Genomic DNA, 27,642 nt, shown 5'->3' on the forward strand with positions numbered 1-27,642 from the left:
TGGAGCTCAGCCGTTCTCTAACGCACTTTTTATTGTTTGTGTTCAGGCATTAAAGCCCCAGTTACTGTGCCTCCTGTAACATCGTCCACTGCTCCGCTGACCTCTGCAGCTGTTGCTTCTGCAACCACCACGAGCACTGCTGCCTCCACCACCTCCCCCTTGCAGACCACCACCACTGCTGCATCCTCTGCCCCTCCACACACCGCTGCCACCACTAAAATCCCCACCACTACTCCTGCCGTGAGCACACAGACCACCTCGTCCGAGGTGCCACCCGCCCCAGACGAGCCGACTCGTCCGGTCGCTGCCTCTCCTTCTGCAGCTCCCGAACCTTCCAGAACAGCAGGACCCCCGTCTCCTCCAACGACGCCCCCGTCTGTCAGTCCAGAAGTGGGTGAGCCGCTGTCTACCGTTAAAGTGACAGAAGCCTCGTCCACCGCTGCAGCAGGTACGACAGCGTGGACGACCAAAGCTGTGAGCGCCACAACCAGCCCCTTCAGCTCCTTCAGCCCCAGTACGTCCAGGACGAGCAGCGCTCCCTTCGCCATCACAGCTCTGTTCTGGCTCACCACCACCACCAAGCCCTCTGACCTCCTGCATTCGGTCTTCACCACCGCCGCGACGCTGCAGCCATCCACCTCTGCAACCCCGACCACAAGCTCCGTCGAAGGGCCGACCACCTTTACCACCCCTCCTCCTCCTGAGACCACAGAGACTACAACACATTCAGCCGTAGTTACTCCGAGTGTAACCACTAGTTCTAGACCTCCAAGTCCCGCTCCAGTCTCAGAGACGTCTACAGTTACAGACAGGACTACGGTGCCCACTGCAGCGACCACCCCAGACACCGGCACAAAGCCAGTAACAGTGGAGCGAATTGCCCCAACAACAACAACTACTACACCAACCCCTCCTGGTTTACCAAGCACAGCCTCCACGACCTCCCACCCTCTCCCGACCTCACCTCCTGTCCAAACAGAAACTGCGTCTTTGCCCACAGTCACTTCAGCTGAAACAACAGAAATCGTCACACCAGCTGCAACTTTCACCACCATTAAAACAACAGCGTACATGAGTCCAACACCACCCCCTGCTGCCACAGAGAAAATTCTGCACCTCACTCCTACTAAACTGACAACGTCTACAACGACTGTTCCTGAAACATCAACCCCAGTCCATGTTGCAACAGCTACAACTACATCACCCGCTCCTACCTCAGCTGCCACAGACTGGAGAAGAACGACAACAACGAAAGTAACCATCCTCGAATCCACTGCGTCTGAAATACCTGCAGCTACCACAACGGTTGCACCCCCACTGCCACCTCTGGAGATTACAACAACTTCTCCTGCATCCACATCCACGACCTACACTGAGAGAACCTCCTGGTCTGCTGCCGTCCCAACAGCAGAGGAAACCACTCTGACCACGACTTCAAGACCTCCAGAGGTTCCAGAAACGTCCACTGCCTCCACAGGTCCTCCTGTCACGACTAAATCAACTGTCCTGCCAGAGTCTCCAACAAAAACCACAGCTCTACCACTTTTACCAACAACGGAGAGCACCACCCATCCTGTGTCTACCGTGCGGACATCCAAGCCATGGGTTCCTCCCCATTGGGAGACCTCCTCCACCCCGGTCTACAGCCCTACAGTGAAGACTCCACCAGAGGTCACTTCTGAAACTGTCATCCACGATGTCAGTTCCACTACATCTACTACTAAGACTAAGACTACTGAAGTGCCTCGCCTTCCTGTGACATCGAAGCCGGTTGTCACCTCTGCGACATCAGCTGCTGCAACAGACACCACCGCTAAAACTACTTCAACGTCTTCAGAAATCTCAACGGCAGAAGTCGCAGCCACCACAACCAAGAAACTGGCTACACCCCCGCCTCCGCCTGCGCCCGGCACGCCCGAGACGCTTCTCACCACCATCCCCACGAGAGCTCCACCAGGTGTTGTCACCACCACTCTCAGGCCTGTCGTGGTACATTCGATTACAGAGACGACACAACCGGTGACCGGCAGAGTGGAGAAGGTGTCAACGAGAGCTACAACCATGTCATCTACGACTTGGTCACTGCGCACAACAACTGCTTCTTCCACCGCAGCTCCAAGGCCAACCACTGTCCAGGACAGAGTCACCAGCCGGCTGGTGTCCACGGCAAGAGCTTCACCTGCAGCAACAACAACTAGCACCATCGCACAGACAACCACCGTCAGAACGACTCCCAGACTTCCTGTGACAACAAGAGTTACCCCCAGAATCACGTCAACTGAGAGGTCGACCATCAGGCCTGTCACTGCAAGGGTAACTATAGCAACAAGGCCAGCAGCAACCACCAGATCGACCACTCTCGGCCCACCGACTGTCACGCCAAGTCCCGGCACGACAACTGTGTCAGAAGTGCCGTCAACTTCTGCAGAGTCGGTCACCACGACGAGCACAACCGAACGCGTCGACACAACCGCAGTCGTGACCACTGTAACGACTCCGGCCCCCATTTCCACCCTAACAACGGTGGAGCTATCTTCATCCGTGCCCATGACAACCACCAGAGAGTCGGCCACGTCTGAGAAAACCCTGACAACCAAAGAGAGCGACGCATCGCGTTCCACATCCCGACTGGTGACGCCTTCATCCGATACACACCTGATCTCATCCCAGAAGCCTGATATTTCCTCTCCGGCTACGACCTCACTCCCAGCAGCCACCTCGGTCCAAACTGCTGAGCAGGACAGAGTCAATCACACCAGTCCCGGTTCAACGACGCCTCCTGCACCGGCGTCGCCTTACACACCTTTGGAGACGACCAGACACGCAGCAGAGGGGACAACGTCCGTGGTTGTGTCGACTACACGACCGTGCACCGTAGGTTCATCTTCATTTCACACATAATTCATAATAAGTAACTTCTATCGTGGCTTTATTTGTAATTTATGTATGAGTTACATCCCTTTATTGATAATACTTTACAGCTAAATTTCAAAATAAGAGCACCAACTGCATCTTTAATCACACAGAAGTTCTCCTTCTTTTGTTTCCTCTGCTTTAGAGCAGCAGAGAGGTTTATTTATATTTTACAGAATTACAAGGTGTGGATTTCAAATCATGCAGTTTATCTTTGGTAAAAAGTATCAGTTAACTTGTAAGTAAATTTATATACGTTTTCAACCACATCCATGCTCCACCGGAAGGACACTTCAGTCTGGAGCTGCAGTAATACATGTAAAAATCTATTAATTGTCAACTGTTAAAGTAGTTGGCAGCTATTATGATATTTGATTTATCAGTTCGATTAAATATGGTCCAAATTTCTCTGATTCCAGCTTCTTAAATGTGAATATTTCCTGGTTTCTTTCCTCCTCTGTGACCGTAACCTGAATATCTTTGACAAATTAAGACATTTGAGGACGTCATGTTGGACTTTGGGAAACACTGATCCATGTCTTTCACCATTTTCTGACATTTCATAACAAACAACTGATCGGTTAATCAAGGAAATAATAAATAATGAAAATAATCGTTGGTTGCAACCCTACTTCAAGTCACATTACAACAAGTCGTAGATGATCAAAATTCATTACTAGGTCTTGTGATGATACAATAAAGAAGTTTAATCACGGAAGTAGGTCAAAGTATATGATCAAAAGTGCCAGAAACAGCAAGTTTCTATTGAATATATATATCCATTTTGAGTTAAATTCCTCCCTATGAAGCACAACTGTTAAATTAATTGGCAGCTATTATGATATTTGATTTATCAGTTTGATTAAATGTGGTCCAAATTTCTCTGATTCCAGCTTCTTAAATGTGAATATTTCCTGGTTTCTTTCCTCCTCTGTGACCGTAAACTGAATATCTTTGATAAAACAAGACATTTGAGGACGTCATGTTGGACTTTGGGAAACACTGATCCATGTCTTTCACCATTTTCTGACATTTCATAACAAACAACTGATCGCTTAATCAAAGAAATAATAAATAATGAAAATAATTGTTAGTTGCAACCCTACTTCAAGTCACATTATAACAAGTCGTATATGATCAAAATTCATTACTTAGGTCTTGTGATGATACCATAAAGAAGTTTAATCACGGAAGTAGGTCAAAGGTATATGATCAAAAGTGCCAGAAACAGCAAAATCGTACTCAAAATCTAAATTCCTGCCTACGATGCACTAAATATTGTGTTATTTCCTGCTTTCAAACATCTCTGTGCTCTTATTTTTTTATGGTAGATTTTGACTTTTGAATTACTTCCTGTCCAGCCTCCGTATGCAGAGATCGTGGACGAGTGCACAAAGTACATCTGCGTCAACAACCAGCTCGTGCTGTTCAACAAGTCCCAGAGCTGCCCCTTCACCTCCGACCCTCCCAACTGCGGCCTGCTCGGCTTTGCCGTGCTGGTCAACGGAGACAAGTGCTGCCCGAAGTGGGACTGTCCATGTGAGGAGCACAGACGCACATAAAATGTTTTCACATTTCTCCAGACCAGTGATGTTTCCCTCCGTGATGATCGCTTGATGCTGCTCTCAGATTTCCACGGTCGCCTCTGCTGTGTGTTCCAGGTCGCTGCTCCATGTTTCCAGATCTGAATGTGATCACATTTGACGGGAACAGCGTTGCCGTCTACAAGGCCGCCTCATACATAGTGACCCAGCTGCCCAATGAGACCGTCAGCGTCCTGGTTCAGGAGTGTCCTGCCGACTCGGAGTCACCAGTAAGTCAATAGCACACTTAAAGGGTTCCTTTGCAGTGATTTAAATGGAAGTCACGTTGATTTTGACCTGATTTTCTCTGCAAAGCTCCTCTGGAATTTCACCAACCTGTGTCTGGTGGCGCTCAACATCACGCACAACTCCAACCACATCATCATCAACAGGCTGCAGAGGAGGGTGAGACACAGCCTGTTTTTTTACTTTCTATATTTACTGCCACATCATTCTCAATATCTGACCACTCGCACTCTTTCAGCTCTACGTGAACTCGCGGTACGCCAAGCCTCGATTCAAAAAGTTTGGCTTTGAGATCTACGACACAGGCAACATGTACCTGATCCGCAGCCCGGCCGGTCTCAAGCTGCAGTGGTACCACAGCACCGGCATGATGGTGATCGACACCGACAGCTCCGGCAACAAGCTCCACACCATGGGCCTCTGTGGTAAGAGCAGTCCAACTCTTCCACGGTGTTAGTGACTCTTTAAGTCACTTACCCCCTCTGCGTCATTTTCAACGTGCAAAAAAAACTAGATGGTTAGGTCGAGGAAAAGACTTTGGTTTAGGTTTAAATAAGCATGTTTGTTATGTAACTTGCACAAGAGTTAAAATATGACACTAACTTTTGGTTTTCACGCGGGACATGAACAGCGCTCCTGGGTGAACGTCCCTGTGTGGTATAACTCTCTCTTTATACGACGTCATAACACAAGTCAGTTGAGATTTCGAGGATTTCCATCTATTTAATTGTCTTTTAAGTTAATATCCATCAAATAGTGAGTTAAAACAATGGTGACTGATCATATGACCCACTAATGAAAGCACTTATTGCCTTTTTTTGCCGTCACCATCGGCTGTAATGCGTTCACTTGTAATCTGAAATCTGGAACATCCAACTTGAGTCAGGCTTGTAGTCAAGGCAGAAGTGTCATAGGAGCGTGTGTGTGTGTGTGTGTGTGTGTCTGTGTGTGGGTTTAAGAGGGGAACATATAGGGGACGGACTGGAAGTAGAGAGGTGAATGTGTTTCAATAACATTTACAAAAGAGCAACAAAAAATAGTCAACACACACAGTGAGCGTGAACGTGACAAGATGGAGGAACTGAAAGTACAGGCTCGCCTGCAGTTACATCTTACTGCCACAGAGGCCGCTAGAAACAACAAATCTCAAATCTTATGGAGTACGATGGCGTGAGTAGTTTAATCGCGGGACATTATGTGAGAAGGGGAAGCCCTTGCACGTTAAACAGTGACACAATTATATATAACACAACTACGGGACATGAACAGCGGCCCCCTGGAGCATCTATCTGAGCATCTAATTAAGCCGCAGATGAGTTTACAGTTGAAACATCGGTGCATTTTAAACGGAGGGGCCCACTGAGCCAACTGCTGTATTTGAAGAGTACAGAGTGAAAACAGGTTGATAGATAGATAGATATGTATGTATGATATTAATATTATATGATATTAGCATTAGAGTGATCACAGAGAAATAAATCACTAGAAATGAAACAGCTCAAATGCCAAATTGCCTTTTCCCATCCTGTGATGTTACTGTCAATTATATGTGTGTTGTGTTATATGAATTAAACATGTTTGGTCTATAGGATGGAGAAAAGGGTAATTTATTGATTTATTGAATGTTCATTTGTAGAGATTGGTTCAAAGAAAGAATAAGCACAAACTGGAACATGGACACCAGGGAGCACCAAAGTCCTGCTGATCGGTGTGCACTGTGTGGCCGGTGACAATGGCAGCTTGAGCGGACACAGCCTCTTAATGTGGTCACCTTTAGATCCACTTGTCACATTCAGGGTCCACTACCGTACGTCATGACTGAGGTACATTCCTGCTTCTCTCTCACTTCATCAGGTTTCTGTGATGGAGACCCAACGAACGACCTGACTCTGGCCAACGGCACCACTGTGGGCGACAGCGAGGACCCGGCCGTTTTCATCGACAGCTGGCAGGTTCCCAACACCACCAGCTACATCAGCCACAGCCGCCGCCGCGAGCTCAACTGCTCCACAAGCGACTGCTCCGGCTGCCTGCTCATGCTGGAGAACCCCGCCTTCGCCCCCTGCCACGCCTTTGTACGTTAACTAGTCCTAGTCTCCTTACACGGGAGCCAGTGTTCGCCTGGGTCTAGTCCAGGTGTCTCAAACTGATCTAGTAAAGGGCTGCTGTGGCTGCAAGCAAGAACACACCTGACTAGACTTATTCAACCAACCGATTGCCGTCACACAGTTGGATTTGTTGGATCAGGTGTGTTCTTGCTTGGTTGGAATGAAAACCTGCAGCCACAGCCGCCCTTTACTGGATCACTTTGAGACACCTGGTCTGGTCTTTAAAGCAGGGCTGCCCAATCCTGCTCCTGAAGAGCCACTGTCCTGCATGGTTTGGGTTTCTCTCTGCTCAAACACACCTGGATCTAATAATGTGCTCGTCATCAAGCAGCTGAGGCACGTCACATGTTTGAACATCGTTAGACTCAAGTGCGTTAGAGCAGGAGAAACCTAAAACATGCAGGACAGTGGCTCTTCAGGAGCAGGATTGGGCAGCCCTGCTTTAAACTCTACAACCTGTTTCTTTTAACGCCTTAATGCAGGGGTGTCAAACTGATCCAGTAAAGGGCCGTGTGGCTGCAACCAAGCAAGAACACACCTGACTCGACTTACTCAATCACCTGAACTGTCTTCACACAGTTGGTTTGTTGGACCAGGTGTGTTTTTGATTGGTTGGAATGAAAAGCTGCAGCCACACGGCCCTTTACTGGATCAGGTTGACACCTATGCCTTAATGCAGGGCTGCCCAATCCTGCTCCTGGAGGGCCACTGTCCTGCATGTTTTAGGTTTCTCTCTGCTCCAACACACTTGAGTCTAACGATTTTCAAACCTGTGACAAGCTTCAGCTGCTTGATAACAAGCACATCATTACAATCAGGTGTGTTGGAGCAGAGAGAAACCTAAACCATGCAGGACAGTGGCCCTCCAGGAGCAGGGTTGGGCAGCCCTGAGGTAGAGTGATTTTGATTGGTTGGAATGAAAAGCTGCAGCCACACAGCGCTTTACTGGATCACTTTGACACCCATGCCTTAATGGATATGAACCAGTTCTCAAACCTGCTGCTGTATTTAATTGATCTTCACTCTTCAGTTTAAGACAAACAAGTGAAACTGGATGGTCGTTTTTAAATGGACTCTGTAACATAACTCTGAAAAATTAGATAACTTCTGAGAATTGTGTTCCTATTGGGCCACATGTGTAAAATAAAAAAAACATCCTAGGAGGAGGACTGTATACCTTGTTCCTGTTCATTCATCATGATGCACAGTATTTCCATTGTATCCGTATGTTTATATCTTCAACTGTGATGCGGATATGATGTGGTACTCAATGTACTTATAACATTGAATCCTGATCTGAAGTGCCTTACCTCCTAATAAAAATATTAAACACACAAAAAAGATAACTTATGAGAACTGCCAACAATGTAAACATCTGTATTACTTGACATAATTATCCGTAACTTTAAATGCAGTTGATTTGATTGTTTCTTTGTTTCCAGGTCCCGCCGAGCACCTTCTGTGAGGTGTGGGTGCGAGATGCAGAGTACGTCAACAACCAGTGTGTGGCGCTGGCTGCCTACGGCGCCTCTTGCCACAAATTCAACATCTGCATTGAGTGGAGGAGTCCAGATTACTGCCGTAAGACATATGCGTGCCATTCAAACGTTCAGCAACGCTCCCAGCTGCTCTTTAAGCATACTGTATATATATATATGTAACATGTACAGTAATACTGTGACTCTAAGACAGCTGTTACAAGAGCTGGTTAAGTATCTCTCACACTCCCTGTTAGTTTCCTTGCATCTGTTTGGGACAGACAGTGTTCATGTCATCAGGGTTAGTGCACAAGTAGGTAACTGAACCATAATACCTGGAGCATTCATGCTTTTTGCAACAGAAAGTTAAAGCTTCTGTCTTTCACGTCATCAAAACACCTTTGCACTAAAATAAGCATCCCTCAAAAACCTGTCCCGTGGACAGTTCCGGCCCGGGCGACTAGAGGGCTCTGCACCTTGGTGCGGAGGCTCCTGTCTGCTCAGGTTGGGGGGGTCTCTGTGGCGGTGCTCCCTGTGACCTTGGACTGGGATCTCTCCCGGTGTGGTCGGCCCCCCCAAGGGAGCTTCCTCTAGCCTCCTCTGTACCTCAGGTCTCACTGCCCGGCCATGTCTCTGTTGTGACAACTAGTGTTTGTGTAGGTGTGAGTGTGTGTGTCTGTCAGAGTGGCTGTGTGTGTGTGTGGGTGTGAAGGTGTGTATGAACGTATACATATGTGTGTGTGTCTCTGTGCATGACTGTGGGGGGGGGGGGTTGGGTTCTTTTAACTTTCTTCTCCTGGTTTTATATGATGTTTCTCTTTTTCTGTACATCTCTATGAGGCACTTTGCGACACTTTTCTGTATGAAAAGCGCCGTTTAAATAAAGGTTGATTCGATTTGAACAAATGAACTTATAATGAGGATGTGTTGGTAGGTTACTGCTCTAGACTCCATTCAGCACACTCTTGAGCTTCCACCGTTACCTTTTTGAGTCTAAAGTGAAGAGATGTGTTTGAGGCACCGACATGTTTGTGTCTCTTCCTGCAGCCTTCGTGTGTCCCGACACGCTCCGCTATCAGGCCTGTCTGCCGGCCTGCACGTCTCAGTCCTGCCCCAACCACGACTTTGACTCGGACCCAGACCAGTGTTCAGGCCTGACGGAGGGCTGCGTGTGCCCCGAGGGGACACTCCTCCACCGGCCGTACTCCGCCCTCTGCATCTCACCTGAGAAGTGTGGTAAGACCCCAGTGTAACTGTCGAACTCACCACTACATTAGACATGGAGAATAATAAATACCTAAATGATCTATCTTTAATCTTTTAATTAAAAGTGTTTCAGAATCAAAAACATTTTAAACTGTACATCAACTGTCCTCGGTGTGTGTCTGCAGCCTGCACCGACAGCGCCGGCGTCCCTCATGCACATGGCGAGGTGTGGAAAGCCTCCAAAGACGCCTGCTGCATGTACCGCTGCGACAACGACACCATCGTTCCCGTGGAGTACAACTGCTCAAACGTGGCGACGCCGGTGTGCCTTCGAACGGCGGAGGTGACCATCAGCCTGGCCGACGACACCAGCTGCTGCCCGCAGAAAGTCTGCGGTGAGGACACGAGGGTTAATGAGGTTTAGTTTAAAAAAACATCAATCTGAGGCACATTTCATGTTTTTTTTTTTTGGAAAAGGCGTCTTCAACCTGAATCAACAGTACTAAAATACAAAATTGGTATTTCCCATAGTTCTTTTCCTGTCTATGCATCCATTTATGCGTACAGGTGAGCAATGAGGGTCAACGGAAGACAGTTTGTTTGGTAAAGGACAGTGTTTCTGGTCTTTCCTGAGAACATCTCCCTGTATATTCCCCTTAATATAAAAGGTTACGCACGTTTACCCACATTAAACTCTCTCTCTCTCTCTCTTCTACCCACATGCTTACAACCTGCGTAGTTGCAGTTCGTGCATCAACATATTAACAATCTTAAAAAGACAACTTTATACATTAAAGTGAGGGGAAATTGCTAATTGTTATTTCCATGAGGGATAGGAAGGTGCATTTCATGTTTGTTTTTTTAATTGTGTGCAGTTTGTAATCAGAGCCTGTGTGACCTGATCCCTCCGGAGTGTAAATACGGGGAGAAGCTGGTGTCGTACTACAGACAGGACTCCTGCTGCCCCGACTACGCGTGTGGTGAGTTTCCTCTCTGATCAACAGTGACGGCATCTCTATCTCTAAGGATATTTCCCCTAAAATGTGGGACACTTCTTTTTAATGTGTGTGTTGCAGAGTGTGATCCTGAACTGTGCGAGTCGGACGTTCCCGCCTGCAGAGACGACCAGACCCTGATCGCCACCAGAGCCGACGGCAGCTGCTGTCTCGCTCACATCTGCAGTCAGTTCAAGCGTTAACTTGCGTCTTCTGCGTCTCATTGAACCATCAGTGAGTTGTCAGTGTGATGAATGAAGTGTGTGTGTGTGTGGTTTTCTGCAGTGTGTTCTTTGTGTGCGGAGACGCCTCCTCTCTGCCAGGACGGCGAGGTGCTGATGGTAGACGGAAACACCACGGACCGCTGCTGCCCCGCCTACCAGTGTGGTCAGAGAACACACACACACACACACACACACACACACACACACACACTTTTTATTTGTTTATTTCCCTTTTTTAGATTCTTACATTTGCAGGCTGGATGTCCGAACAGTTGAGGAATAGGATTTAAAAAAAGATGCATGACATAAACATTTTTGATGACGATCTCGTGTCCTAAACACACCAAGCAGTGGCGGATTGTTGCAATAATTACATTTTTCTGATGCGTTCAAGTGGGAAGAAACAGGTCAACATGTATCAGGACTCTCTGTACTAAAGATCAAGCCCAAACCACAGCGACTTCCTAGTTGATCTAATCAGGAAGTGCCAAAAACTGCAGTTCTCTGAGTGTCCACTAGGGGCAGGTTTCATAACAGAGCAGTTTCTCATTGACCCCCATGTTAAACAGGCATTACACAGCATCATTAAACCTGTTTAAGGACAAAAGAACATTCTAGTCTGTATGTTTAGGTCATATCTCCATGACAACACTGAGGGGGGTGAACTTTTTTGGACCAGGCTAGTTTTTATTTGATTGGAGGTTAAAGTTTATGAATAATTAGGGGCGTGGCCTCTTGAGTGACAGCTAGCCTCTGGCCCTCACTTCTCCTCGGAGGTAAACGTCAGCTAGATGGACGTATCTCCCTCCCCCCAAAGTCACATACATGCCCTATTTTGGTAAGAGGAAATGAGGCGGAGACAAAGTCTGACAAGATGGCGACTCCTGTAGGCGAGGACGATTAGATCAAGTTGAGAGAACGGACCTCGACGGAGACGCCACGTCCACTTTTTAAACAGTCTATGCTTAATATGCATAATACATCGAATAAATATGCATAATTATGTAAAGCACTTTGAATTACCTTGTTGTTGAAAGGTGCTTTACGGATAAACGTGCTTCTGCCGCACTTCACCACAGGATTCATAGATATTACACGGTTGCTTGCCACCGGCTGCTTGGCGTGTTTTACATTTGTTTATTGCAGAATTGTGACCAACAATTCACCAGTTCTCACTGGTGTAAAACACTGTTTCTAAATTACCTGAATTATATAAACAGTGGCATTATTGCGATTGCTTGTTTCCCGTAACAATATTTATAACAAGGTACTGGCCGATTTCTATGCATACAGCTTAAAACAGCAAACGCACAACACGAATATATCATTGACTTGTTTTGCTTTGTGTGTGTGTGTGTGTGTGTGTGTGTGTGTGTGAGCAGTGTGTGAGCCCTACAGGTGTCCCGACATCACCTGTCCTGTTGGGATGTCGGTGATGTCCGTGTCCAGTCCGGGTCGCTGCTGTCCAAACCAAACATGCGGTATGACTACATCAGTATGAGACTTACTCTGACCTCACATCACGTTCATGATGATACAGCACCGGTTGTTGTTGTTGCATGTTTTCAGTTTACTCTCAGCTCTAAATGCAGCTGAAATTTGAGAATGACGACAATTTCTGTTTTTCTTTCAGAGTGTTCCTGTGAAAAGATCACCTCTCCCAAATGTGGGCTGGTACGTCATGAGTTTAAATATTCAGCCCGTGCGGAGCTGAGTCCGTTCTGTTCCTGTGTTTCGATGTCACGAGTGCTGAGTCGCTGCTGATATCTCAATAAAACTGAAATGAGTTTAACCAGGTGATAAAATTTAGATTTAGTTAGTTTCAGTTCACTAGAAATATTAAGTATTGCTTATAATTCTACTATAATAACCCTGGTTTAGACATGTAATGGTGTATGTTATATGTATATAACTCACTGACAACAAAGCTTAATTATCACCTTGTAGATGCTACGGACGAAACAGCATGAAACTGACATATATCATTTATATATAGAATAAACAGTTTGGGACCGAGCACTGACCCCTGGGGGACGCCACAGGCAGTGTCCGAGCAGGATGAGCTAGTCTCCCAACTTCACAAATTGACTCCGGCCCTTTAAATAACTCTCAACCCAGTGCAAAACTATCCCCCTGACCCCGTTCCAGTTTATTGATTAATATGTCACGATTAATCTTTAAGATCAATGGATATTCCTATTGCTTATAATTTTGTCCGTTTACTATGATAACCCTGGTTTAGATCTAATGGTGTATTTTACATGTATAGAACTCACTGGGTCAGTCAGTTCAACATCTTTTATTTTTCAACATCATTTTGCACAAAAAAAGCTTAAAAAAACTAACAACAAAGCTTAATTATCACCTTGTAGATGCTTAGACGAAACAGCATGAATCTGACTTATATCATTTATATATAGAATAAACAGTTTGGGACCCAGCAATGACCCCTGGGGGACGCCACAGGCAATGTCCGAGCAGGATGAGCTAAAGTCTCCCAACTATAACTCTCAACCCAGTGCAAAACTATCCCCCTGACCCCGTGCCGTTCCAGTGTTTTCTGTTTATAGTGTGTGTGTGTGTGTGACTCTGGTTTGGTTCTTCTTGTGTTCTGCAGGGAGAGGCTGCCCAGCTGGACCGGGCCTTCCTGTCCGACCCACAGAACCAGTGCGCCTGTAAAAGATACAAGTGTGGTGAGAATTCAAGTGACTTAGACAGACTGCGCCTTTATAAGCTTTGTATGGACTTAACTGAAATATATATATGTACATACACACACTGTGACCATGTCTCCATGTGTGTGTGTGTATTCAGTGCGCGAGGCCGTGTGTGTGTTCGGCGAGCGCGGCGTGTTGCGGCCGGGTCAGACTCTGGTGGAGCACCGCGACGACGGCTTGTGTAGCAGCAGACAGTGCAGTCGCAGCCTCGACCCGGCGAGCGGCTTCCACCTGCTGCGCACCAGCAGCATCAACTGCTCCACCCACTGCCAACCAGTAAGACACACACACGCACACACACGTACACCCGCACGCACACACACACACACACGTACATGCACGGTTATATTACACAAAGTGAATATCTTTGAGTTTTGGACCGTTGGTCGGACAAAACAGGACATTTTTTTCTATTTTGTGACATTTTATAAACCAAAGATTAGTCGAGAACATGATCGTGTGGTGGTTAGCACTGTCGCCTCACAGCAAGAGGGTTCCCGGTTCGAATCCTGGCTGGGGCCCTTCTGTGTGGAGTTTGTATGTTGTCCCCGTGTCTGCGTGGGTTTTCTCCGGGTTCTCCGGTTTCCTCCCACAGTCCAAAGACGTGCAGGTGTTGGGTTCATTGATGACTCTAAATCACCCGTAGGTGTGAATGGTTGTTTGTCTCTGTTTGTCTCTATGTGTCCTGTGATAGACTTTTTGAACACAGACGCCACCAAAGTCAATGCATTGTTTACTAAATATAAAAAATGTCCATTTCCCACATCCCAACGGGAAATTCAGGACTCAAATCAATATGAATACTTAAGGAAAGTGAGAGAAAGAAATAATAAGAACAGGGTAAAAACAGAAGAACTATCTATTGGTGTTGCTCCAACATGATGTCATGTTTCACCTCCCGTACATTTGTGACTCTAACCAACAGAAGAGAAACACACACACACACACACACACACGCACACACGTACACACACACACACGTACACACACACATTTCATCATTAATTCACTAAACTCATCTCAACTGTTTCAGAATCAGATCTACGTTCCTCCGAAGGACCAGGCGACGTGCTGCGGCGTTTGCAAGAATATTTCCTGCCTCTACGAACACGAGAACGGGACAACAGGGCTCTATAAGGTATGACCTCAACTCATCATGTATTAATTATATATATGTAACTATATACTGAATATTTCATGCACATTCTTTAATATAATCTGTAGTTTCAAGGGTGGCCTTCATCAGCAGATACAGTAGCTGTGTAGCTGAGCTCAAACTGAGGGTGGAGTTCAAAGTCGGTCCCTAGTTTCATAGATTAATCTCATCTCATCTTCAGCCTCTTATCCGGGGTCGGGTCTCAGGGGCAGCAGCTTTAGCAGGGGACCCTAAACTTCCCTTTCCCAGGCCACATTAACCAGCTCTAACTGGGGGATCCTGAGGCGTTCCCAGGCCAGTGTGGAGATCTAATCTCTCCACCTGGTCCTGGGTCTTCCCCGAGGCCTCCTCCCAGCTGGACGTGCCTGGAACACCTCCCTAGGGAGGCGCCCAGGGGGCATCCTTACTAGATGATCCTGAACCACCTCAACTGGCTCCTTTCAACGCGAAGGAGCAGATTTAATTTTTTAATTTCTTCTGACTTGGTCAGGAGTGTTTTTCATTAAGAATAATATGTTAAAGACCAGATATTCACATTTGAAAAATGGGGCCAGGTGATTTATCGATTTTAAATTGAAATCTGATTTTTTTGTTTGGACGATGTTAAAAAAAAAAATCGATTTTTCCTTTAGCTTGCGTCAAAACCACAGTAGTTTACTGCTCTCTCGGAAAACAGCAAGGCTTTACTTCCTAAAAAATGCTACGAAATGTGTCCTTTCCCCACTACGACTGATTTATGGACCCTGCAGCCCTACATGTAGGACTTCATTGATATTTTTGTTATGCAAATATGTTCGGTTTTGTTTGAAAAATTGTATTCAGGGATGCTTTACATTTGTTTTCCTCCCTAGAGGCACTTGACCACCACTTCACCTTGAAAACACGCCATTAAATTTCAAGCATTTCAAGGATTTCACAACCCCTTTAATCGCTGCATGTTCCCATTTGAATACACAGTGAACAACAACACAGATGATTTAATCTGTACTTTAAAAAGTAATGTCAGGTTTGTGGCTCCAGACGTTGTTTTAGTCCCTGTTGGTGTAACGCGGCCTGAGTCAGAAAAGCATTAGTAACAGACTGATGTAACTAATATTATTATTATTAATAGCAGAAGTGTGCACATGAGTTGATGCTGTCGGTGTGTTTTCAGCCGGGGAAGTCTTGGGTATCGAACTGTATGAAGTTCGACTGTGCAGACACGCTGTCTGGGCCCACGCTCATCTCCTACTCCTTCAGCTGCCCGCCGTTCAACGAGACAGAGTGCACCAAGGTCAGCGCACGCACACACACACGCACGCACGCACGCACGCGCACACACACACGATGGACACTGACCAAATAGACTTTTCTGTGCTGTATGATTATGTTTGTTTCATAATGGTGTTGCTTAATGTTATTATTATAAAGTCAACATACCAACACATTTACAGCCAAACAATTAGTTTATTAATTACTCTTTTCCCGCAGGTTTTACATAAACAGATTGTCTGGATAAAATGTTACAGGATTGGAATTTTATACAATAACCTTTGAAAAAAACACACTTTTCAGATGAAGGTGGTTTTAATCTACAAACAGGAAAAACTATAAATGTAAGATATTTGATGTGTAATGAGGAATAAACCGGGGACAAAGAGTGACAACAGGAGTGTTTACAAAACTGCTTTGACGGGATATGATTCATGAAGGAACAGTAAACACGCAAAGCAGTCAAGATAAGGGGTTCGCAAGAAACAGAGCAACATGCACATGATAGAGGGAGGAGAGAAACGGGTGTTCTCTGTCAATACAGCGGGAGAGGTCAAAACCGTGACAGAAAAAGTTTGAAAGATTCAAGAAGCTTTATTTATCCTGAGGGAAATGATTGTGCAAAAGTTTCAACACAAAGGTGGGAAAGGATCAGAGTGACAATAAGCTAAAAACATAAATCAAACCAAAATAAAGCTGACATCAAATAAATCAAACAATAACTAAATGTGACAGAGTGCAGCAGACATTGTGGTAAAACGTAGGTTTATACAATATACAACAATACGCAGTGTGCAGTTTAGCAGCATACTGAAATAAAATAAGTACAAACTAAATAAGTGAGAAGGAGCGATAAGTGATAACAGTGTTAAAGTGTAGCAGCATTTACTACAGAACTAAGTTACAGTACGACTAAATACAGTGATGCAGTGATGATATAAAGTGATGCAGTGATGATATAAAGTGATGCAGTGATGATATAAAGTGATGCAGTGATGATATAAAGTGATATAAAGTGATGCAGTGGTGATATAAAGTGATGCAGTGATGATATAAAGTGATGCAGTGATGATATAAAGTGATATAAAGTGACATTGTCTCCACTGTTCCTTACCTGACCGGGGGAGATGATGAAAGCATTTCATCTAAACTGTTCTTAGGCGATAAATGCAGAATAACCCAAGTTTTTCCCTTTTACATTGAATATGTGCATAAAAAGCAGCCATCTTGGGTTCAGTCAAAGAATATAAACCTTCAAAACCCAGACTGACGTGGACACAGAGGGTATTTTCTATGTTCCTCTCTTAACACTTTACTCTCCTGTGCTCTCAGATCGGTGGAACTGTCGTGAGTTACATGGACGGATGCTGCAAGACGTGTGAGTATCTGATCGGAGCGCAGCAGCGGTCCCGTAGCTAGCGTAGAAGCTGTAGGCTGCAGCTGACACTGAAGGGCGCCTCCGCCTGCCGCTCAACATGTTGTGCCGACATGTTTGCCCTTCAGTTCGTTTCGTTTTCGGTCCAAAATCTTCAACCGCGTTGTCTCAATTGGATCCTAGCTGTTGTCTTTGCGTTACATTAGTCTGCTGTTTATTCAGATTAGAGAGATCAGAGGTCGGCGTGCTTTTCAGTGAAGGGACAGGAAAGTCTTTTCGCTGAAAAGCATCTGATCACATGCAAGCGGGTGTGTGGTTTATGTGCTGCGGCTTACCATCGTGTACCAATCCCCCCCAGGTACCGGATTCCCTCTGTTCCCTTTCCCCGTTAGCCCCCTGACTCCCACAGTTAACACAAACTGTGAACGAGGTACCACCACAACAACAAGGCTCGTCAGTGCCATTGTTGATATTCAACAATGTACTCCCTCCAAAAAAGAAACCAATATGTAAAACACACAGGACGTCTGACTGCAACCTACTGCCCTCCGCAGAACAGTCCTCTCAGCTGCTGTCTCATTTTTTAGATATTAAAAACAAAGCCAAAAACATGCAACCAAATGAAAGTTAAAGTTTCTTCTAGTCAGACAAGTTGGTTGTATGGTCAGGACGTCCTCTTTCCTCTCCTTAGCGGACAGTGTCGGCTCTATTGCAGCCTTTCTCAGAGCTGCTGTTTGCTTCAGGGTATGACGTGTTGTATGAAAACAGCTGACCAGGCCGGGAACCTTCAAAAAAGGTCATCAAAGGGGATGTGAGCAAGAAACAGCAGAACAAAGAAATCAGCCATAACAGAAGTAACAACCATATCATGGACTGTGACAGGGGAAAAATCATCACATCAGAAACAAACAGATGCAGTAGATGGATAAAGAAGGAGGCCGTAGAAATAAGGAGGCGTGAGGGCAGCACCATGAACAGGGACGAGGGGGCGCACTTGCTCCCACACATCTGGGACACCGCCCTCTGCCAGCGGCATCAGGGCGAGGAACGTCCACAACCGGGTCAGCTGTTTTCACAAAACACGTCATACCCGGAAGAAAACAGCGACACTGTCGGCTAAGGAAAGGGAAGAGGACGTCCTTACCATATGTCACAACCCGGCTCAACAGTATGTGACAAAAGAGGGAGACCACACACAGTCTGTGAATAATTAATCAAAGGAAATAAGCAATATGATTCAGTATCAGTTGTCAGTATGTATGCGGTGTCTGTGTGTGTGAGAGTGTAAGTGTATGTACGTGGAAACAATATGGAAACAAATAATAATAATGGCAGGCCAGGAAGTCAGGCAGGCAGGCAGGCAGGCAGGTAGGCAGGCCAGGAAGTCAGGCAGGCAGGCAGGCAGGCAGGCAGGCAGGCAGGCAGGTAGGCAGGCAGGCAGGCCAGGAGAGAGAGCGAGAGGATCCTGCAGGTGTGCTCTTTAGCCACCTGAGCCCGGCCTGCTCAGGTGTGCTGCATCTCTGATGGCAGAGCTCCTCCCACCAACCTCCTGAAACAAAGCAAACAAAGACGGAGCAGGACCAACCCCAGGGTCATCGCACATACAAACCATTTGTCTGACTAGAAGAAACTCTAAAAATTCTAATTAGGAATACAAAATCAAATGTTTTGAATACATCTATAACAATTACGGCTGTTTGCATTCTTATTCTTCCAAGAAGCGAGTGAATTCCCTTTCTTGTACGTATTTACTTTAAAATGATCCGTACTTAAAGGGGATTTCACACCTTAAAGGAGGCGGGGACACGGTCCTTTATGTGGGCCAAACATGACGTCACACTTGAGAGGACGGTTACAGGAGCCACCCCTGCCCCTCCCCCTCCCTGTGGATCACGTACACGTACACGACAGACCAACTCTTTTCCCCATTAGCGCTGTCTGGGCAGTGCATTGTTGATTGTCAACAATGTGCTGTTGGTAGTGGCCCGGTAGTCGGGCTTAGACGTCTGCATGTGTCAGTAGAGACTGATGTGGTGTTGGTGTCGGGTGGGGGGGTGGGGGGTGTAGCTGCTGTAGAAGACCTGCATGCTGCTGCAAATGCTGCACCACCCCCGGGGGGCGCTGTGTGGGACACTGAAGCTGCTCTGTGTGACGCATTTTACCATCAACGAATCATCATCTTTCAAATCTCTATGTGGTGAATTGACTCTTACTTTGCTTTTTCCTCTTCCCTCACGACCCGATCGTTCCTTTTGGATCAGGATCTTTCATCACAACCAAGACAAAAACAAGTCTAAATGTACCTAAAATAAGTCTAAATGTACCTAAAACAAGTCTAAATATACCTAAAACAAGTCTAAATGTACCTAAAACAAGTCTAAATGTACCTAAAACAAGTCTAAATGTACCTAAAACAAGTCTAAATGTACCTAAAACAAGTCTAAATGTACCTAAAACAAGTCTAAATATACCTAAAACAAGTCTAAATGTACCTAAAAAAAAGTCTAAATGTACCTAAAACAAGTCTAAATGTACCTAAAATAAGTCTAAATGTACCTAAAACAAGTCTAAATGTGCCTAAAACAAGTCTAAATGTGCCTAAAACAAGTCTAAATGTACCTAAAACAAGTCTAAATGTACCTAAAACAAGTCTAAATGTACCTAAATCAAGTCTAAATGTACCTAAAACAAGTCTAAATGTACCTAAAATAAGTCTAAATGTACCTAAAACAAGTCTAAATGTACCTAAAACAAGTCTAAATGTACCTAAAACAAGTCTAAATGTACCTAAAATAAGTCTAAATGTACCTAAAACAAGTTTAAATGTACCTAAAATAAGTCTAAATGTACCTAAAACAAGTCTAAATGTACCTAAAACAAGTCTAAATGTACCTAAAACAAGTCTAAATGTACCTAAAACAAGTCTAAATGTACCTAAAATAACTCTAAATGTACCTAAAATAAGTCTAAATGTACCTAAAACAAGTCTAAATGTACCTAAAATAAGTCTAAATGTACCTAAAGACAGCTGGTTTCCTTATTAATAATAATAGGTGAATATTTTACTAACGTTAGCTTCATATTTCCAGTTTACTCATCATGTACTAATTATATTTTGATTTGTTGTAACCTCCATCACCTTACATTTACGTAACGGGTAAAAGAGTTCAGGGGAGGTTCAATAAAATAAAATAAAATTATACTATAATAGAAGTAGAATTAGGGCTGGGTATTATCAAGAGCCTCACGATTGGATTTTAATTCTTTAGGACACGTATGGAAGTTAATCTGTGTGTTGAATTTCTAGCACTGAATATATGCATTGAAAATATGTATCTGGATGTTTTTGACTGATTTTTCAATGTTCATGAGTTCAAGGTTAAAAAATCTAAAGTTAGAAAAATTCAATGTTAAAAAATTCAAGTCTAAAAAATACAAAGTTAAAATTTCACTATTTCAAATTCAGAAGCAAAACAATTTATAAAATGCTATGTTATGAATTCAAAGTTAAAAAATTCAACAGGCCAAATTCAGCTGCAATTTTCAGTGTATACCATTTTTTAGCCTTGAATTTTTTTAACCTTGAATCTTTTAACATTGAATATTTTAACATTCAATTTTTTGAACATGGAATTTTTCTAACGTGGAATTTTTCTAACCTTGAACTTATGAACATTGAAAAATAAAGAGTTAAATTCAGAGTCAAATCATTCAGACAAATATTTTAGAAAAAATACCATGTTAAAAAATTCAAGCCTAAAACAAACAAAATTTTTGCTAAATTCAGAAGCAAAATAAAATTTATAAAATGCTTTGTTATGAATTCAAAGTTAAAAAATTAAACAGGCCGAATTCAGCTGCAAATTTCAACTTTTTAACATTGAAATTTTTTAACATTGAATTGTTTTAACATTGAATCTTTTTAACCTGGAATTTTTTAACGTATAATTTTTTAACATTGAATTTTTTTAACATGATTTTTTTTAACTTGGAATTTTTTCACGTATAATTTTTTAACATTTAATTTTTTAAACATTGAATTTTTTAACATTGAATTTTTTCACGTATCATTTTTTAACATTGAATTTTTTAACATTGAATTTTTTTAACATTGAATTTTTCTTACCTTGATCTCGTGAGTTCAAGGTTAGAGTGACTCTTTATTAAAAATAAAGAGTTAAATTTAGGCTTAAAACATCCAGATACATATTTTCAATGCATAAATATTCAGTGCTAGAAATTCAACACTCAGATTCACTTCCATACGTGACCTAAAGAATTAAAATCCACTCGGGAGGCTCTTGATAATACCCAGCCCTAATTCTAATTTAGTATTACAGCTCTTTTATTGAATATCCCCTGAACTCCCGGTAACCGTACCGCTCCTAGACGCGGTACGGTTGCACTCACACTGGTCAAACGAACCAGACTTTAGCCTTGAAGCGTGCTCGGGCACGGTACGGATGGACAGTGTGAGTGCGACCTAACAAAACTCGATTGTATGTAAGAGAGCAAACATGAAACGTAGCTAGCTAAAAGACTAAATGCCATACGTAGCAGCTTTAAATTAGTTTTTTTATTTATTTCAATAGCACAAAAGTTGACGGAGCATGTTCACAAATGTTGCTTAATTCATTTCTACGTTTTAAAAGACGTTATAAGTTATTTTGTGTGCACGATTAATGCGTAAACCATCTCCTCCCTTTACCTTTGTTTGGATTTTTGTTTTGTCTTATTTTGAAGGAGCTCGATTCGTCTTTGCTCGCTGTTTCGGACGCTTCCTCCTTTGTTTCTCTCTAACTTTAAATCTTTTGTCTGATTTAAATCGTCGAACTCATCCATCCACTAAAACACTCTGGCAGCTTGTGCATGATCCACGGCCTCTCTGTGCTCGGACGTCGTCCTCTTCTTCGTGGCGTGGCGTGGCGTGGCGGTGCGCGGCAGCTCGTTCACGTTCATGTTCATGTTCCGTTTGCTGTCGTGTGAACAGGCAAAGAAGACGGGAAGTCGTGTCAGAAGGTGACGGTGAGGATGACCATCAGGAAGAACGACTGCCGCAGCAACAGGCCGGTGCGTCTCCTGTTTACGTGTTTCACCACACTCTTCTTATAAGACTTTTATTATTATTATTATTATTATTATTATTATAATATTATACTATTAAGACTGTTTTCATCACACTCTTCTTATAAGACTTTTATTATCATTATTATTATTATTATACTATTATAAGACTTTTATTATCATTATTATTATTATTATACTTCTTATAAGACTTTTATTATTATTATAAAACTATTATAAGACTGTTTTCATCACACTCTTCCTGACTTTTTTCAACAATTTTTTCAATTATGAATGTTGAAGCATTTTTTGGACATATTTAATTATGAGGAGAAATGTTTTATTTTGACTTTGTTTGACTATTTTTGACCTGTGAATAACTTGATTAACTAACTTAATATGACTTTTTCTTTGTTGGCTCATTTTTTTGGACACTTTTTTATGACTTTTTAAAAAAAAAAATTTCAACAAATGATGTCCTGACGGCATTGGACATTATTATTATTATTATTATTATTATTATTAATATACTATTAAGACTTTTTTCATCACACTTTTCTTGACTTTTTTCAACAAATTATGTCGTGAATTTTCAAGCATTTTTTGGACATATTTTACTATGAGGAGACTTTGTTTTATTTTGGGACTTATTTTGACTTCGTTTGACTATTTTTGATATGAGTAAAACTTGATTAACTAACTTCATATGACTTTTTTGGACACTTTTTGGGACATATTATATTTGGACTTTTTTTTTTTTCTTTACTATTTCTGACTTTACACAGACTTTTCTTTGATGGCTCATTTTTTGGACACTTTTTATGACTTTTCATGATATTTTGACTTTTTTCTATGACTTATTTAAGTAGTTTGGGACTTGTTCTATTTGGACTTTTTTTCACATGTGTAAAACTTGTAATGTGACTTTTTTGGGGGTTATTATTGGACACAACTTTCTTTGACTTTTTTCTACAAATGATGTCCTGACTGCATTAAACAGGCTGTCCTTTGACTGTTTAAGCATTTTTAGACATTTTATAGTTGGACATTTTTTGGACATATTTCACTATGAGGAGACTTTGTTTTATTTTGACTTTGTTTGACCATTTTTCACATGTGTATAACTTGATTAATTAAATATGACTTTTTTGGACATATTATATTTTTACTTTCCTAAGACATTTTGAATTTTTCTTTGACTTTTCTTGACTTTTTTCAACAAATTATATTATTATTATTTTTATTATCTAATTATTATATATTTTGGCTTTTTTTCTTAACTTTTGTCAACAGACTTTACTATGACTTTTTTTTGTTGGCTCATTTTTTGGACACAAATTAAGTCCTGACTGCATTAGACAGACGGTCCTATGACTGATTAAGCGTTTTTGGACGTATTATAGTTTCACTTTTTTCAACATTTTGATTTTTCTTTGACTTGAATTATATTATTATTCTTTTTGTTATATAACTATTATATAGTTTAACTTTTTTTCAACTTTTGTCAACATACTTTACTATGACTTTTCTTTGTTGGCTCATTTTTTGGACACTTTTTATGACTTTTCTTGATATTTTGTCTTTTTTCTATGACTGATTTAATTATTTTTTTGAACTTGTTATATTTTGACTTATTTTGACTATTTTTCACATGTGTAAAACTTGTAATGTGAGTTTTTTGGGGTTTTTTTTTTTTTGGACACAACTTTCTTTGACCTTTTTCAACAAATTATGCCATGATTGTTTTAAACAGGCCGTCCTTTGACTGATTTAAGCATTTTGGGACTTGTTATATTTTGACTTTGTTTGACTATTTTTTGATATGTGTATAACTTGATGAACTAACTCAATATTACTTTTTTGGGAGTTATTTTTGGACACTTTTTGGGACAAATTATATTTTAACTTTTTTTTTTTTTTTTTACTATTTCTGACTTCATGACTTTTCTCTGTTGGCTTATTTTTTGGACACTTTTTTATGACTTTTCATGATATTTTGACTTTGTTTGACATGTGTAAAACTCGTAATATGAGTTTTTTGGGGTTATTTTTGGACACAACTTTCTTTGACTTTTTTCAACAGATTAAGTCCTGACTGCATTAGACAGACTGTCCTTTGACTTATTTAAGCTTTTTTTTTTAGACATTTTGACTTTTCCTGACTTTTTTCAACAAATTATATTATTATTATTTTATTATATAGTTTGACTTTTTTTTTTAACTTTTGTCAACAAACTATACTATGAGTTTTTTTATGTTGCAAGTTTGGACACTTTTCTACAACTTTTCCTGACTTTTTTCAACAAAGTAAGTCCTGACTGCTTTAAACAGGCCGTCCTTTGACTGTTTAAGCATTTTGGGACTTGTTATATTTTGACTTCTTTTGACTATTTTTAACATGTGTAAAACTTAAAAAAGTCATATTACAAGTTTTACACATGTTAAAAATAGTCAAAAAATGTCCAACTATAAAATGTCTAAAAATGCTTAAACAGTCAAAGGACGGCCTGTTTAATGCAGTCAGGACTTAATCTGTTGAAAAAAGTCAAAGAAAGTTGTGTCCAAAAATAACCCCCGAAAAACTCATATTACAAGTATTACACATGTGAAAAATAGTCAAACTATAATATGTCCAAAAACATGCTTAAATCAGTCATAGTATCAGTCATGGTATAATTTGTGTCCAATAAATAAGCCAACAAAAAAGGTCTTTGTAAAGTATGTTGAAAAAACTCCAAATATAAAATGTCCAAAAAAATGCTTCAACAGTCAAAGGACAGTCTGTCTAAAACAGTCAGGACTTAATTTGATGAAAAAAGTCATAAAAAGTCATAAAAAGTGTCCAAAAAATGAGCCAAAAAAGAAAAGTCATAGTAAAGTCAGAAATAGTTAAAAAAAAAAAAAAAATCCAAATATAATATGTCCCAAAAAGTGTCAAAAAAAGTCATATTACAAGTTTTACACGTTAAAAATAGTCAAAAGAAGTCAAAATATTTTTAATTATGCCCTTACAGCTTTAGACAGGCTGTCCTATGACATATTCAAGCAGTTTTTGGACATTTTGACTTTTTCCTTTTTTCAACAAATTATATTATTATTCTTTTTATTATATAACTATTATATATTTTGACTTTTTTTTCCTACTTTTGTCAACATACTTTACTATGAGTTTTTTTATGTTTAATTTTTTGGACACTTTTTATGACCTTTCTTGACTTTTTTCAACAAATTAAGTCCTGACTGCATTAGACAGGCCGTCCCATGACTGTTTAAGCATTTTTTGGACATATTATATTTTGACTTTTTTTTTTGACATACTTTACTGTGACTTTTTTCATGACTTTACGACATATTCTATGTATTTTTTTCAACATACTATACTAGGATTTTTTACGTCTTTTTTGACATACTATGCTGCAACCATGTACCTGTACTCACTCTGTGTCCTACAGGTGAACATCGTGTCATGTGACGGGAAGTGTCCATCCGCCAGCATCTACAACTACAACATCAACACGTACGCTCGCTTCTGCAAGTGCTGCAGGGAGACGGGTCTGCAGCGGCGCTCCGTGCAGCTCTACTGCAGCGGAAATGCCACCTGGGTCAGCTACACCATCCAGGAGCCCACTGACTGCTCCTGCCAATGGTCCTAAACACACAGACACACACACACACACACACGCACACGCACACGCGCACACACACACACGGTGTTCAGATCTCTAAAACCACAAAACAAAGAACTTCAGCCATGTTGCTTTAGGATGTTGGGCTTCACTGCATGACTGACACTCCTGCTCTTCCAGTTCGTTGTTCTGCTGCCTCTGCTGGCAGGGAGGTGGTACTACAGATATTTACCTTCCCAGCGAAGCAAAAAAAAAACTTTTATTGCCTAAAAGTTGTTTAAATTTCCTGAAAGTTGTTCAGAGTATCATTTTAACATCCTGGCATCTGCGCAGCGTTTCTGGGCAAACACCTGTTTTAGTGTTCACCTGACTATTGTTTCAAAATAGACTTGAAAACCTGTGAAACTATTCTATAAAGGAAGTGTAATGCAAACTAATGAGAGCATGGAGGAGCAGATGATCGAAGGATATCAAAATGATACACGAACACCTTTAAAACCCTGCTGCGAAGAGCTAAAAGTGTGTGTTTCACTGCCACCTCCCTGTCAGCCTGCAGAGAACAGGAAACGTTCAGCAAAGGGGGAGTTATATCTTTTGTTTTAGAGCGAGAACTGATTTCTCTGCTCGTGTACTCGGAGCGTTTCTGCGCTGCCGCGACTAAAACAAAGATTTAAAGATGTGTGTTTGAAAGGTTTTAAAAAAGAGGTTATTACACAACAATCAGGAGACGAACCCTGACACTCTCTCGGCTCGGTGCGCTCCATCACCATCACCATCACCATCACCGTCGTTATTCAGACCATACTTTGAAGGAAGTTGTGTCTTGTTTTTGTAAATAACATTTTAAAATGATTTGCAATATCAAATTTTTTTAGATGTTTCACTCTTAGAAGGACATTAATGAACTGTATATTCAGTGATGTGAACTATACGTTATGTAATCAACACTAGTGAGGTGTATTGAGTGATTTAAATCCAGCTGTACGCGGAGCACTTTATTTATTTATTGGAGTTCGATAGAGCACAGCCGTTCTTATATTTATGGACAACGACAACGACAACGACAACCCAAGAAAAATACTGAACATGATCTAAAACTTTGATTTGGTTTCATTCCCGATCACGAGAAAGATATGATGGCGGTGCGTTATAGATTGTCTGTGGACTAAATTCTTAATGTCTGTTCGTAACAGACTCACCCGGATAGTTAAAGAGGATTTGTATCATACCAATGTACATTTGCATTTTCAATAAATATCTCCTTTGGAAAAACTCAAATTGTTTGCTCTGTTTATTTGGGGCGGCAGTAGCTCAGTCCATAGGTGACTTGGCTGGGAACCGTAGGGTCGCTGGTTCAAGTCCATGTGTGGACCATGTATGGAGCGTGGACTGGTGGCTGGAGAGGTGCCAGTTCATCTCCTGTGCACTGCCGAGATGCTGTTGAGCAAGGCACCGAACCCCCAACTGCTCGGGGCGCTGGACACTGGCAGCCCCCTCGCTCTAACATCTCTCCTTAATTGCATGTATAGGTCCTGTCTGTGCATGTGTGTGTTTCAGGCCTGTGTGTGTTACATGATTAATAATAATCCCGTGCGGGATAAATAAAGTAATTCTTCTTCAGTCATTTTTTTTTGTTTGAAAACCATCTTGACAATTATCTAGATCACAATCCGGCTCTTTTCCCGGTAATTAAATGCATA

General features: G+C 42.1%; 1 protein-coding gene across 1 annotated transcript in view; it reads left to right on the forward strand.

Moving 5' to 3' along the window:
- Positions 1-25,969, forward strand: part of otog (otogelin) — a gene marked incomplete at both ends in the record, with an annotated part of 83,817 nt that extends 57,848 nt beyond the window's left edge. The window contains 21 exons of the mRNA XM_083920565.1: positions 47-2,874; positions 4,275-4,452; positions 4,575-4,726; positions 4,812-4,901; positions 4,981-5,167; positions 6,597-6,817; positions 8,293-8,431; positions 9,376-9,564; positions 9,720-9,929; positions 10,410-10,514; positions 10,611-10,715; positions 10,815-10,916; positions 12,136-12,234; positions 12,387-12,427; positions 13,371-13,446; positions 13,568-13,746; positions 14,504-14,608; positions 15,780-15,899; positions 17,210-17,255; positions 22,243-22,322; positions 25,769-25,969. Coding sequence (XP_083776691.1) covers positions 47-2,874; positions 4,275-4,452; positions 4,575-4,726; positions 4,812-4,901; positions 4,981-5,167; positions 6,597-6,817; positions 8,293-8,431; positions 9,376-9,564; positions 9,720-9,929; positions 10,410-10,514; positions 10,611-10,715; positions 10,815-10,916; positions 12,136-12,234; positions 12,387-12,427; positions 13,371-13,446; positions 13,568-13,746; positions 14,504-14,608; positions 15,780-15,899; positions 17,210-17,255; positions 22,243-22,322; positions 25,769-25,969 — 5,453 coding nt within the window. The remainder of the gene's footprint in view (positions 1-46; positions 2,875-4,274; positions 4,453-4,574; positions 4,727-4,811; positions 4,902-4,980; positions 5,168-6,596; positions 6,818-8,292; positions 8,432-9,375; positions 9,565-9,719; positions 9,930-10,409; positions 10,515-10,610; positions 10,716-10,814; positions 10,917-12,135; positions 12,235-12,386; positions 12,428-13,370; positions 13,447-13,567; positions 13,747-14,503; positions 14,609-15,779; positions 15,900-17,209; positions 17,256-22,242; positions 22,323-25,768) is intronic.
- Positions 25,970-27,642: the final 1,673 nt, after the last annotated feature.

This window comes from Echiichthys vipera, assembly GCF_963691815.1.
Source record: "Echiichthys vipera genome assembly, chromosome: 1".
Taxonomy (NCBI): domain Eukaryota; kingdom Metazoa; phylum Chordata; class Actinopteri; order Perciformes; family Trachinidae; genus Echiichthys; species Echiichthys vipera.